Here is a 14,596-nt window from a genome sequence, read left to right as displayed (position 1 = left end):
AATTAGTCTTCAAACAATAGCATGGCTAAAGTCAATCCAGGAACAACCTCACTGCGCTTCTCAAAGGCTACCATCATCAGGGGTGGACTTACCACTTGGCCTATACCTCATCCTTATTATTTGGTGTCTTGCTACTGTATAATTCCGCATTTGGGGTTTCATGGTCTGCATAGTATTATGATTTTTAAATTCCTGGACCATTTACATAAAAGTTAAACACAACTACATACAGATTGAACTAATTTAGGATTCTGTGTTATTTAAGTATCTGTCTGATTCAGTTCAGAGAAGAGGAATCTCTATGTAAAGGTTTTTAAAAAAAAAAAAAAAAAAAAAAAAAAGCACCTTCAATCTGGCACGGTGGCTCATGCCTGTAATCCCAGAACTTTGAGACGCTGAGACAGACAGATCACTTGAGGTCAGGAGTTTGAGACCAGCCTGACTAGCCTGGCCAATATAGCCAAACCGTGTGTCTACTGAAAATACAAAAATTAGGTATGATGGCATGCACCTGTAATCCCAACTATTCAGGTGGCTGAGACACAAGAATTGCTTGAACCCAGTAGGTGGAAGTTGTAGTGAGCTGAGATGAGGCCACTGCACTCCAGCCTGGGTGACAAGAGTGAGACTACAACCCCATACCCACTGCCCCTCCCCCAGAAAAGATGCCTTCATATCCCAAGTAAGCTTGCTTTTGAATAACTAGTAAATTTCTTCCTGGCTATCAAGCCAAAGTCAAGTGAGTACCAAAAGGAAATTTGTGTTTTTCAACTCATGTATTTAAACGTCAACCCTCTTCTTTCTTTTTAAAAATTTTTTGAGAGACAAAGTCTCATTCTCACACCCAGGCTAATATATAAGTGGCACAATCCTAACTCACTGTAGCCTGGAACTCCTGGGTTCAAGTGATCCTCCCTCTTCAGCCTCCCAAAAAGCTGAGACCACACACATACCACCACGCCTGGCTCATCTTCTTCTATTACTTTTTTAAGTATTGCATCTACCTTTGATTCACTTCCCATTAGCAGTATTGACACTGGGCTTTTATCATCTTATAACAACCATGAAGGCATACAACTACAAAAGTCAACAAAAAGACATTCCCACATGACTTACTAAGCCGGGCAGGAGAAAGCGTTGCAGATTTTGGGTTCAGTTACTGGCTTGGTTCTTGCATTGCAGAATGAGGAATTGACTTGAGTATTTTGATCTCGCAAGCAAACGGCCTTTACATTTATGTAACCTGGTAAGACATTAGAAGGGACAAAGTGAAAATTACAGATTATCATTTCAGTTTGGTTTATAAGTTTAGCTTCTGATTTACCAGCATTGTGATGTTTTATTTCAGACATGGAATCCAAGTATTTTGTGAAAGCACCTCCTTTTGATGAAATCTGCCACTCATTTGAATTCCATTCCACTCTCTGAGATAATATAGTTCATATTTTAATAATTTTAGCATGTAGATTATTGGTGTCAAGACTGACATGGACACTGGAACCATAAAGTGATAAATACAATCTTTTGAAAACAGAATGACTATAAAGGGAAACATCCCCCCAAAAACTTGATTATCAGATGGATGATGTTCAAAGAAAAACCATTAGTGAGTTACACGTGGAAACCCTAAGATTCCGTCTTACCATGACGCATCTCATACATCCTTAAGAGTACAGGACACATACCAGCAAAGAACAGAACTCACTAAATATGCCTTCCAGACTATCTGCCAGGGCTCTGCTTTTGCTTAGTGGCAATCCACTTCCTTGCTTTCAATGTTCATTTCAAAACCACTCATCAGGGACGTACATTTTTTTTTTAATGTGTGAATAATTATACTTTTTACTTCCCCAAATAGGAATGCTGCCTCCCCTTTGAACTGTGTTTTTTATCTACATGGCACTTTGTCTTCAAATATAATCTGAGAAAGGATTAAAAAGTCACTCCTGCTATCATGATTAGCAATCAGTCCCGCTCCTTGGGTTGAAGCAGGTTTGCTTTCAGGAGGCACTTAGGAAAACCACACCAAGGCCGGGAACAGTGGCTCACACTGGGAATTCCAGCACTTTTGGAGGCCAAGGAAGGCGGATCACTTGAGTCCAGGAGTCTGAGACCAACCTGGGCAACATGGCGAAACCCGGCCACTTGGGAGGTTGAGGTAGGAGGATTGCTTGAGCCCCAGAGGTTGAGGCAGCAGTGGCCATCATTCTGCCACTGCATTCCAGCCCAGGTGACAGAGTGTGACCCTATCTCAAACAAAAACAAACAAACAACAAAAAAATCAGCATTCCTAAAAGTTAATCATTTACTTTAATAGGACTTATTCATCTAAATTCTTTTTCTCCTAGACTTCGGACACACCAGGGTCTGTTAATCATGTGAAGGCATTGCTAAGTCAGGGCGAGGAGAGAATTCCACAGCTGGCTTCCCCGCATCCTCCTCTTGGCTGGATTTGGTCTCTGAAAATGGAAAGCAAATCAAACCTCTCTTCTTCCCAAGGAACTATTCTCTCCCTGGAATACCAGAAAGCTATTGGAAATGTTCTCAAAGAGCACTGGGTATATGAAAAACTTCATAATGTATGATGAAGTGAAACAGAGTGTACAGATGTCTATAACATGATTTCAGCAAAGAGGAATAGAAAACGATACTCATGTCATGACTCTGAGTCTGTCAAACATGTTGGCTTCCATATGCCTAGGGAAAAAACAAAATGATACAGATCAAGATATTAACACTGTCTATTGCAGATTTAAAAATCTAGGGGGTTTACCTTTCTTCTTTATAGTTCATTGCCGTTAAAATGTGTATTAGAAAATGTGTTACCTTTTAATTATTTCATATATGTATACTTAAAAAGTATTTTTTCATATTTTGTGAATTGCATGGGCATCTATAGATAAGGCCTTTCGGATGTAAGAATTTCTTCCTTTTCTGTATCTTTGCTCTGTCTGTCTCTGATTCTAAGAAGCCTTATTATGCTCAGTGGGACAGAAGCAGTAGAAAGGCACGTGCTCTGAATAACGGGAAACTAGAGACCCACATTCATGCTTTGGTTTCAGGAACTACTTTATGGGCACGTATGCTTCCTCCCAAATGGACAAGTGTGACAATTGTTTAACCCCCAAATATGTGACATTGTTGACATCTAAATAAAATGCCTGCCTTCTGCTCACCGAGTAGATGGTGGCTGTTGTTCCTTTGTTGCAAGGGGTGTGTCTCAGATTTAATCCATTCCTCTAGTCAAAGAGCCTTTTCTGACCTTACCCCTGAGGGGATATCCATGTTTCAGATAGCTGTCTGCAGTTTGCGGCCTATGTGTCCTCAGTTGCCTTGACCCTAGCTTTTATAACTTTCAAACGGAAGGTTACGTATGTGTGTGTGTGTTTCATTTTCAGCTGACAGTTTAGTTTCCCCCAATCTTCACTTTTTTATTATAAAAAGTCAGTATATATAACATATATGTGTATGTGTGTGTGTTGAAACAGGCATATAAACAAATGTATGCTTTTGTTTGTAAATAAGTAAATATATTTTATAGGTTTTCCTCATAAGTTTTAGATGTGTAACTTTGGAGCCTTGGCTGTGGTTGATTTGAGCTTTGTGAGAGCTGATTTCTCACCACATATAGGAGAATCCTTAACTAATGCCCTTATATTTGCTTTCCTGGTGATGGTTCTTATAAAAGACAGTTCTTGGGTGGCTTATTTAAACCGTATTATGTTAAAGAGGCCTGGAGTCAAAAGAACCTGTTTTAAGAGAGACAAACTTAGAAGACAGGATTAGAAAATCAGGTACCTCCACCGCAGGAGACGGAGCACTCTGACTGCACGATACTCCAGGCATGAGCCTGTCTTTTTGCGGCGGGTGGAGTTCCATTCATGACCTTGGGAAGTGCATACTTCCAAGCTATCCCGGGATTTTTGCCTTGCATCAGAATCTGGACAGTGTAAGATAAAAATCAGAGATCAAGATACAGGTCAGACCCTGGAATTCCAGAAATCTTACTAAACATTTTAAAGATATTTACATGACATTTTGACCTTAACATTGGTATACTTCATTGTTCCCAAGTATGTTTTACGTTGACGTAAAGTTTTCCCATGACACTTACAAATGTGTACCTTCACCTCATCAAAACTGTGATTTAGGTAGATGCAGAACAAAACTGACATTGGCCATAAGCCCACAATGTACACCCCCCCCACACACACACGCACGCACACGCGCATGTACGTACATGTATTATAATGAAGGAAGAAAGGTTATATTGTTGGATCTCAACCCTAACTTAAAAATCTAGCACGGTAAACACCCATACTGGTGCCCTACAGATAATAGTTAAAACGGAATCTATGTATATATGTTTTCATGATCTATCCTAGGTCATGATTTACAAGCTCCCTCCTGAGTGCTAGAGGAAAATGGAACAAGGGAAGCACTCCAAAACCCATAGAATACCCCACTTAGAGTTGCTATCATCAACTTTAGAATCAAAATGGGTTTCTAATGAAATTTCCATAGAAAATTTTCCCAAAGGGAATTTGTTAACTCTGTGCTAGGAAGAGCAGGTAAGAAAAAAAAGAGAAACATGTTTAGAATCAGGAATTGGAATATATACATTAGAATAGACTTAACCTCCAAAAAGGCAAAGACTTGGGATAAATCTGATCCTATAAAGCAGGCGTCCCCAAACTTTTTACACAGGGGGCCAGTTCACTGTCCCTCAGACCGTTGGAGGGCCGCCACGTACTGTGCTCCTCTCACTGACCACCAGTGAAAGAGGTGCCCCTTCCTGAAGTGTGGTGGGGGGAAGGGGGGATAAATGGCCTCAGGGGGCCGCATGCAGCCCGCGGGCCGTAGTTTGGGGACGCCTGCTATAAAGTCTGACTACTAAAATGAGAGCAGTCATGTATCAAGCCCTTCCCAAGTGTCAAGCTCTCTACAAGGTGTTCTTAATGCATCACACAACATTCTTCTAACAACTCTATAATGTAGCTGCCTATATTTTCATTGGAAAAAAAAAAAAAAAACAGAGAAAGAGAACTTCTGCAAGATGACACAAGAGACTAGGGAATTCGCTTAAAGCCACCAACCGCAATGTGCCTAAACAATGTGATATATCACCTTGTTTTTGATGTAGGAAACATATCTGTCTCCCTCTTAATGCCCTTTTTTCTTAACTATTTTTTTTTTTTTTTTTTTTTTTTCGTTTTCAAGTTCAAAGCATGAATATAAATAGCTGGTTCTTTCCCATGAAAGAATCTTGTGGAAAATTCTTTACCACCAGAACTGGGCATTCATGCCCAAGAGGCAAAGCTGACTGGCAGTTAAAAATAGGAACCTCTGGCTCTATCTCCATCTGGTGGGATCCCACCTTCATTAGAGTCGGGTGGGTGGCAGCTGTTCAAGGCCCTTCATTTTACCAGATCACTCTTTAGGATGCTACAAAATGGTTTCTGTTTTGCTATTAGCTTAAATGCCTCCAGGAGTATATGACTGACGGAAGATTCCATAGTGTTTGTTGTACAACAAAACAAATTGTGGTGCCTTGCAGAGACAATCAAAATGTTAACAGATGATCCCCCACCCCCATCCAAAACAAAATCAATATAAAACACAACAGGTAGTACCATTACAATGAACAAATGCCCAATTATTATTAATCGCCAATAAAAATCTCAAAATCAGTCTTAAGAGTCCTACAGTTTTGAAGATCTTTCCTTTTTTTTTTTTTTTTTTTTTTAACTTTTGCAGCTAAGTCATACAGCTCTTCTTGGAATCCTGTATTGGCAATTTAACACAACATCTCACACATTTTGAATAAATACTATGCTTCCCTATTTCCGTAGTATTTTTGGATAAATACTATACTTTCCTGCACTGTTTCTGTTAGCGTTTTAATCTGATACTACGTAAACACAGAAACTTTACCATATTATTCACGGTCAAACTGGAATTGTGAGAGCAGTTTTATGTTCAGAAGATGACCCTGATGCTGATTGATAGTTCAATTTCTTATTCAGTTACATCAGTGTTTCACTTTACTCTTTAAATTTTTTTTTTTTTTTTGAGATGGAGTTTCACTTTTGTTGTCCAGGCTGGAGTTCAGTGGTGCAATCTTGGCTCACTGCAACCTCCACCTCCCAGACTCAAGCGATTCTCCTGCCTCAGCCTCCTGAGAGCTAGGATTACAGGCATGCGCCACCACTCCCAGGTAATTTTTGTATTTTTAGCAGAGACAGGGTTTCACCATGCTGGCCAGGCTGGTTTTGAACTCCTGACCTCAGGTGATCACCCGCCTCGGCCTCCCAAAGTGCTGGGACTGCAGGCTTAAGCCACCACACCCGGCCAGTGGTATTTCAAATGTAGCACTTTGGTTTGCTTTTATGTAACAAAAATGCAGAGACTTTTAACCAGAGAAAATTATGCAGTGTACCATATTTACTTGTGTGGCAATACAACATGAGTGCAATGTGTTAAGAGTTTTGGTGAGCTAAGACCCACAAGGCAGAATGGTATTAGAATACAATGGGGTAACATCACACACACTTGCACGTAATGGAGGCAAATTTAAATGTAAGTGCTATACAGAAAGAAATTACACTCATCTCTCCTTTCCAGTACTACCCCATCCCTCCCATTCAAACTAGATCCTAATATTTTCTGCCATAGGGGACTAGATCCCCAATAAAAACGCAAAGAAAATATAAAAGAACATTAGTTCTTGCCTTTTGAGCTTCCAGGACTTACGTTCTGCTGATTCAAAAAGTAGTTTGACAGATTTTCAACCCGCATTTGAAATATATTCTCCTCTCACCTTTTAGACAGATTCTAGAGCCTAAGCCATATATGGCATGTGGTTTCACTGCAAAACATTTTTAAATGTTGCTGTGAACAGCAGGATGTGTTTAAGAAAAAAAAAATGTGTTTAAGAAAAACACTGTGATGATAAAAGTGTCACCAGTATTAAGCAAAAACAACCAGATGTCAAACTTCCCCAGACCTTCACTCAAGCCAACCAGAAAAAAATTATCAATGCAACCAGCAAGAAGGGAATTCACACAATCTCCCACTGTCAAACCTGTCTCTGTGTCTGTATCCGTAGCCGTCTCGTCATCCCCCGCTGTTACGCAGGATGCCCTGTCCTGGATCTAAATCTAGGTCGTTTACTACACACTGATTCCATCTCCCCTCATCTCTGCCAAGATGTGACCACCAGAGTTGCCCACATATGGCTACTGAACACTTGAAATGCACTCGTGTGGTCAAACTAAAAAACCTTTCAATTTAAACTTAAATAACCAAGTGTGACTAATGACTACCACACTGGATGCACAGCTACAGATGACACCCACCTTCCATACCAGATTATCTACCTGGCGTCTCCACTTGAATGTTTAAAAGTATGTCAGTGTCTAACATTTTCCTCTCTCTGAAAGGCTGCTCTTCCCTCAGCCTTCCCCATCTCATGGAGAATACCCTTCCAGTTTTCAGGCCAAAATAAAAATTCAGAGCCATTCTAGACTTCTCTTTTTCTGACACTCACATTTAATAGATCGGAAATGGTGTTAAGCTTTCACTCTCTCTTCTGTCTTACCACCTCGTGTGTTATTGTTGCTGCCCTGATCTAAGCCACCATCATCTCTCATGTGACTTCCATGGTCAAGACAATAAAACAATGACTCTAGGGAGGAGAAGTGATATCCTCCAGTGGAGAAGATGAGGCAGATTCATATATAAACACAACAAAGTCAGAGTTACTTGGGTTGAAAATCCAGTGCTATAGAACCCGTCAAAGGAAATCAAACGTTTTAGTAAACTGAGGTGGGGCTGGAGGAAGAAAGCACATCATCATCTAAAGGAGCTTTGCAGCAAGTAACACACCTTGGTGATGATCACAGCAAAGAAGCCACAAACCAACAGAACTTGAGTTTTTGGCTAGGCATAGTGGCTCACTCCTACAATCCTAGCACTTTGGGAAGCTGAGGCAGGAGAGCCTTTGGAACTCAGGAGTTCGAGCTCAGCCTGGGAAGCGTAGCAAGACCCCATCTCTAAAAATAAAAAGGATAAAAAAAAGTCTAGCTAGGTGTTAGAGCATGTGCCTACAGTCCCAGCTACTTGGGAGGCTGAGGCAGAGGACCGCTTGAGCTCAGGAGTTGGAAGGTGCAGTGCGCGACAGTCGCACCACTGCACTCCAGCCTGGGCCGGAGAGTGAGACACCATCTCAAAACCAAAACCAAAACCAAACTCTTCCATTTCCTTTGAAGATTTCTATTCCCCCTCTGGAAAGGACAAACTGTTACGAGGTGTTTTCCATATCCCTTTTCCTATGCTTGAAATGAGGATTCTTAGCAAAGAAAAATTCTTGAACTAAAGGGAAGACGAGCACTGATCTATTTAACGGCAGTAAGGGAGCAATCCGTTTCATAGTATCATGGTAACGCGAAACTCCTGTATCTGGCCAAAACAAGAAGAGAAATAACTGACACAATTTACTGTAATCCTTCTTAGAAATGTGCAGCTTTAAATTACTAACTCATAAAATACACAGTAGTTAGTTGTATGCCTGTGTGTGTGTGGTATAGATACAGTTTTATGGCCGGTAGCATATAGAGCATACTGTTGATACTTTATTTGCTTAACATATTAATGCATTTGATGAATACATACATGAAGACCTCTCGGCTTTACAAAATCAAACGACTCAAGGCTTGCCTTTAATGTCTGTGTAGCTGTAAATTCATATGCACAGTTCAATGTGTAATCATGTAGACTGAAAGACAATATTTGTATAAACCCGCAAAAAGCTGATGTAAGAATTTACTTAACATCAGCTCATAAAGGCCTTGTAAAGGAAGTAAAAACTTAAACAAATAAGTACCAAGATCAAATATAGAAAAGATATGTATGTGCCAATCGTAATATATTATTTGCTTCTCAATCACCAAGATGCTCTTTGCCCCCGTCTTTCTCCTGTATTGAGAAGAACGGTGACCAAGAGTATCCTAGAAACCCTCTTATCACTTACTCTTTGATGCCTGCAAATACTTAAACCTTTGGAGATTATTGTCCACCTGGCTCACAGAATCTCTGTGGGTTTTTCTTTCACCCTGTTCTTAAAAATATAACAGAATTTTGTTAAATCAAATCCACCCTCAAAAATTGCTACATCATTTATAAAGCCCAGTGCAAAGTGACAATTCAAGACTCATTGACTGAAAAAATTATTTAAAGACAGTGATGGTGAAGCATTAAACCACAGGGCCCTTCCAAGCATGAGGTCCTCTGCAGCTGGCCAGGTCCCAGGCCTATGAAGTTAGCCCTGCCTAACTCAGTCCAGTTTTCTCACCTGGATCAGTTTTAAGACACAATTTAAACTTTTTCCAATTCTAATGATGCTGCAATCTAACAATGACTTCTCTCTCGCTTCATGGCTGGAGAATACAGCCCCCGATTCGGTGGCCTGGATTGTACCTAAGCACATGCTTTAGTGTGTCCATCACCATCAACTAAACCACAGACAGCCTCTCCCACTGATGTGGGGAAGCAGGACAACCTCAGAGAGATGTGCATACAACCACCTAGCTAAGACGCTAACTTTGTCTGTGAATGCCAGGGAACACGTCTTGGGTAACATGTCACTTCAAAGTGATCATTCCCATTGCTCACATTTATTTTAAAACATTTTCAGTGACCATGTCAAGAGTAGTCCATGGCTTTTCTCAGCATTCCTAGAAAACACAAACATCCTCAAGGCACAGAAGCACCGCACCTGTCCCGTAATGGCACCGCATCACAATAACGCCATTGCTTACAACGCCATGCCGCGTGGCGGAGCGTATCGCCAAGCTGTTAAAGGCACAAATTTGGAAAGACCGCCAGTGATTCAGTCTGCTTAACTGGAGTGAGTCCAGAGAATTTTCCAGCCAACTGGCACTGAGTCTCTAATTTACAGCTGGCAAGCAACCTCCTTAAATGCTTCCAGGTCCTCTGTAGAGCTGTTTAATGTCTACCTTTAACACACAAACCACCTGACTTCAGACTCAACACTCAGCAGCTCTGACCGCAGGGTGCAGAGTTATAAAATTTACAGCTTCTTAAGTTGGAAAACCACAGACAGGGGCTGGAATCTACCAACCACTCTCCAAAGGAAGGGGATGCAGTATCTGTTTAGGGCACATCAAATTAAAACAAAGGGTATCTTGAGTAATCATGGGTAAATTATTTTCTTTTCTTTTTGCCTCCAGTTTTTAATGTTAAAACTATTTTTAAAATTCCATCAATCAGCTTTGTATTTGTTTCATTAAGGCCTCTTTTGTTTGTTTGTTCGTTTCTTCAAGAAGTTGTCCTCATTTTGCTATGAACGTTAGGGAGCGATTTTAGAGACTAGCTTTTTATTTAATGCATGCTCTGAAACTCAATTCTCGTCCTCAATAATGTATCTGATTGCCTTAAAAATAACAATAACAATGCCTATTAAATGCTGATTGTGTGCCAGGCAAAGCAATGTACATGCATTATCTCATTTAAAATTGATAATGACATTAGGAAGAAGGTGCTATTAATTGCAATAGTGGAGAGAAATAGACCATTTGTCAAAGTCACATAGCTAATAAGACACAGCAATGGGACTCGGGTCTCTGGTCTTGTTTAACCCAAAAACCTTACATCTTCACTCTCACAACATTGCCTCAGGAGCTTTGAAACACCAAGCCCAGGATTCTAATTTAAAATTTTAAAAACTGTGTTAACTCAACAGTTAATACAGTTTTCAACAAAGACAACACTGGGCCTCCCTAGCACACTGCAACATTTACCTTGTGAAACTGCGTTTGAACCTAAGAATTTTATTTCTTGAACATACTAGCATCTAATTTAAGTATACTTGATCTCCTCGATCCATGCTTTCTTGGATTTATTGAAACATTTTATTTAATCCCTGTTTCCACAACTGAAATATAACAGACTTTACAGGTTGGCCCTTTCTTGATAAAGCTCAAATTACACCTTACGTTCTATGTCTCACGGAAGGAATGGCTTTGTGGTGTGGATTCATGTTTTTGTAAGCTCATGTGATTTTTGGAAACTTTTGTGATATAAAAATTCAGCCAGTTTTCTTTGACTTCTTATTTGCTTCAAAGCTTGAAGAACGTGACCAGGTATCATCATTGCTATTGTGTGTGAGTGGATTTGACAAGAGAAAGTAATACAAAGACCCTGAACGGGAATGTGGAAAGGCATCTGTTAGGCAGCTTCAAAGGTGTGGGCTGACACACTGTACCTTGACTACAGTTCTAATTCAACTCATCAACATTCCTAAGGGTGTAGTGAAGAGAAGTAAATAGTGTTCTCTAACCCGTCACAAAAGTATTTGCCATGAATTAACTGGAGGCCCCCACTTCAAATAGCAAATGGCAATCTTTAGACAAATGACGTGCCATCGCAAACGTACCTCTGGATCGTCCTCTGGAGCCTGACTTTTCTATCATCTGTTCTGAATTAATTCTCCATGACTTCCCTGCTTCTTCTGTGTCTTGTGTCTTTACTCAATCCATGCTACTTGGCTAATCTCCTTTCCCTTACACTGATTGTATCTTGAGACACTTCCTTACTCATTTCAACCCCTTTACCTTGGGAAGAATTCAGCAGGCAGAGTCACAAAGGAGCTGGATGACAAGGTAATACTTCGTCAGTGGGGCTCACACTGTCATCTCATTGATCAATGTGCCTGTCCACCTGGTCCCCACCATCCCATCATCTCCTTTTGCCAAAGAGTGGAGGAAGTTGTTTATTATAGTAATTTTCTTTAGATGGCTCTTCCTGCCTTGAAACTAGCCTGTGGTTAACCTATTTCTCACTGTCATGAGAAAGGCTGGGGCAGTTTCCAGCTTCAGGATTCTCCCTTATACACTACAAATGGGCTTTCAAAGAGTCACACACACTCTTCCTCTGCTTAACACAGAGAGAAAAGTTCCTAACATAAAGGAGAGCTTTTCCATTTTTTTAAAACTTTTTAGAAAAGGAATGCTGTAAAAACACAGGTGGTCATATTTCAGTCACAGAATAGCAACCTGTATTATCATGTCATACTGAATCACTCTGTTTATCAGACAGGGATGAAGTTACTTTATAATGAAACACTCATGATGAATTTCCTCACCTCCACTCCAACTGCGTGACAGTTGGATAGAAAATGTGACTCATTCATTGTTGTGTGTGTATATCTGTGAGAGAGACACAGACAAAGAGACGGAGAAAGACTGAAATAGGGGAAAGGAGGGGCATGAACTAGTAAGATACCTCATCTCTAGTCACTTGTAGAGGATGTGTCATCCCTAAGTGGACACCTTAGCTAATCATGAAAAAAATTTTTTTGTGTACGTTTTCATCCTTATTGCAAAGATCTCCTAAAATTGTGTATTAAACAGGCCTTTCCCTTTTCTTAAAGCACAAAGTCAGAGACCTTAAATCACCTACATCTAAACCTCAAAATGGGAAAAAATTGTTTTCAGCCATACTCAAAAAGCCCAGCATATATATGTCTACTTCAGACGAATTGTTTTTCAGCAAAGCCTCATGTAAAGTTTAACTCTGATCTTCAGTTTTCACAATTCTATCACTTGAAAGTTTAATTCCTTACAACATGCACACAATGCAGACATTCAGCAGTGGAGAATTAAAATAGACTTAGTTTTTCTCAGTATTCCCAAACTCGATAAAAGAAACATAATGCAGTCACTGATACATAATATCCTAGACCCTATTAAAAGCTAACATCTATATCTTCTGAATGACTAACAAGTACACTAGTTCAACGAGAGCTTCCTGAGTCTTTATGCCAGACTCATGTTGCAGAAAAGGTGAAATATCTAGAAATTATCTAGTTCTATATTAACTATATCCATAGTGATCTCAGAAACCATGGGATTGCTAAATCAATATTTATTTATTTATTTTTTAATTATTTTTTTTGAGACGGAGTTTTGCTCTTGTTACCCAGGCTGGAGTGCAATGGTGCGATCTCGGCTCACCGCAACCTCCGCCTCCTGGGTTCAGGCAATTCTCCTGCCTCAGCCTCCTGAGTAGCTGGGATTACAGGCACGCGCCACCATGCCCAGCTAATTTTTTGTATTTTTAGTAGAGACGGGGTTTCACCATGTTGACCAGGATGGTCTCGATCTCTTGACCTCGTGATCCACCCGCCTCGGCCTCCCAAAGTGCTGGGATTACAGGCTTGAGCCACTGCACCTGGCCTCAATATTTACTTTTATGTTAACATGTGCATCTGCCTGGCAAACGTTTTTTTGTGGGAAATACAGAACTACAATACATGGTCAAGAAAATTCTCTCCTTTTCTCCAAGTCACTTACACGCATATATGCGTATGTATTTCAAGATTACCAACTTGATTTAAGTAATGCCAAGAAATTTAAGTCCAAAGACAATCATACAAATCCTTGATGACCCTTAGGTATTTCCCTTGGCCCCCAAGGAAATCAGTGGGGCCAACAGTGTATAAATTGACGTCCACCTGTTGCAAATGTTAAAACCATCTAGAGCCGAGGATCCAAGGAAAATGGATGTCTGTAATACAGACAGCATTTAAAAACTGGACTGCATGTGACTTAGTGATACAAGTGAAGGTCTGTTTTCTATTTAGCTTAAATTTTTAGCTTCCCATGAAGACATTCTTAAAGTTTTGACATATAACAATAATCAGAAGCAGAAGACACTTTTATTTGGCATTAGACCAAGCACTTCTTTTTTGGGGTTAAGTGACAGCAGTCAATTATTCCCAGGATTGCAATATCCTGCCTTGTACCAGAAAACATCAAGAAATAAGTGGAATGATTGGCAAACTCACCACCCTGAAAGGGTACCTTGCTACTCCTCTAGACTGAGGTAAATCCACTGTGAACTAACCGGTCAGTGACTTCCTAGGTGTAAGTTATTCACACTTTGGGAAAGCAAGTATTTTAGGAAGCGTACTGATCACTCAAACGCATTTTAGGAAATCAGATTTCATTACTTTAAAAACTATTCGCTGTACTTAACTTTAAACCATATAGTTGTCAAGACCTGTCTCGAGATGATCAAATACAGTGGTTTTTTAAATGTCTATTATAGAAGCCTAGGGATCTTCAGGGACTTCAGGGCTGAAATGGCCGTAAGGACAGGCTGGCTTCTGGTCCCTTCACTCCTGGCTTTAGTGAAAGAAGCGCTCCTTTTATTTTACTTTTGCCTCCATGTAAGATTTTTCAATTTTAAGGAAGACTGCACTTTTTAAATGGATGAATGAATTTTATCATTGGGTGTTGTTCACTCAATCCATTTTCTTAAACATTCCATGATGTTCTAGATACTGTGCCAACTGTGGCAACTACAAGGATAACCAAGTCACTGTCTGATCACATAGGGTTTGCGAGTGCTGTAAAAGTACTTCTGCACAGTGCTACAGGACATAGGGGAAGGGTAGTGCAGCCTGGGGACATCATTTCTGAAATGAGGAAAATGGGACCCTCATCATTGAAGTGATTTTTCCAAAGTCAGATAGTTTGTAGCAGAGCGACCCGTATTCCAGCTATTCATGCAG

At 40.2% G+C, this 14,596-nt stretch overlaps 2 protein-coding genes across 5 annotated transcripts in view; one reads left to right on the top strand and one right to left on the bottom strand.

Annotated features, from left to right (window-relative positions):
• Window positions 1-14,596, bottom strand: part of ADAMTS18 (ADAM metallopeptidase with thrombospondin type 1 motif 18) — a 97,851-nt gene that overhangs the window by 15,720 nt on the left and 67,535 nt on the right. Inside the window, exons 14-15 of the mRNA XM_039477491.2 lie at window positions 3,799-3,940; window positions 1,117-1,243 (exon numbers count right to left, since the gene is read on the bottom strand). Coding sequence (XP_039333425.1) covers window positions 1,117-1,243; window positions 3,799-3,940 — 269 coding nt within the window. The remainder of the gene's footprint in view (window positions 1-1,116; window positions 1,244-3,798; window positions 3,941-14,596) is intronic.
• SYCE1L (synaptonemal complex central element protein 1 like) overlaps window positions 1-14,596 on the top strand; it is a 103,125-nt gene that overhangs the window by 86,680 nt on the left and 1,849 nt on the right. For 3 of the 4 annotated variants that reach the window (XR_005581619.2, XR_012518909.1, XR_012518910.1), the window contains exon 4: window positions 2,349-3,210. The exons of the other annotated variant lie outside the window; for it this stretch is intronic. The gene's annotated coding sequence lies outside the window, so the exon portion shown is untranslated. Of the gene's footprint in view, window positions 1-2,348; window positions 3,211-14,596 lie in introns of those variants that run through there. 4 annotated transcript variants of the gene reach the window in all.

Source organism: Saimiri boliviensis, chromosome 1, assembly GCF_048565385.1.
Source record: "Saimiri boliviensis isolate mSaiBol1 chromosome 1, mSaiBol1.pri, whole genome shotgun sequence".
NCBI classification, from domain to species: Eukaryota; Metazoa; Chordata; class Mammalia; order Primates; family Cebidae; genus Saimiri; species Saimiri boliviensis.
The sequence above is the reverse complement of the archived record's forward strand: the minus strand, read 5'-3'. Positions and strand labels throughout refer to the sequence as shown.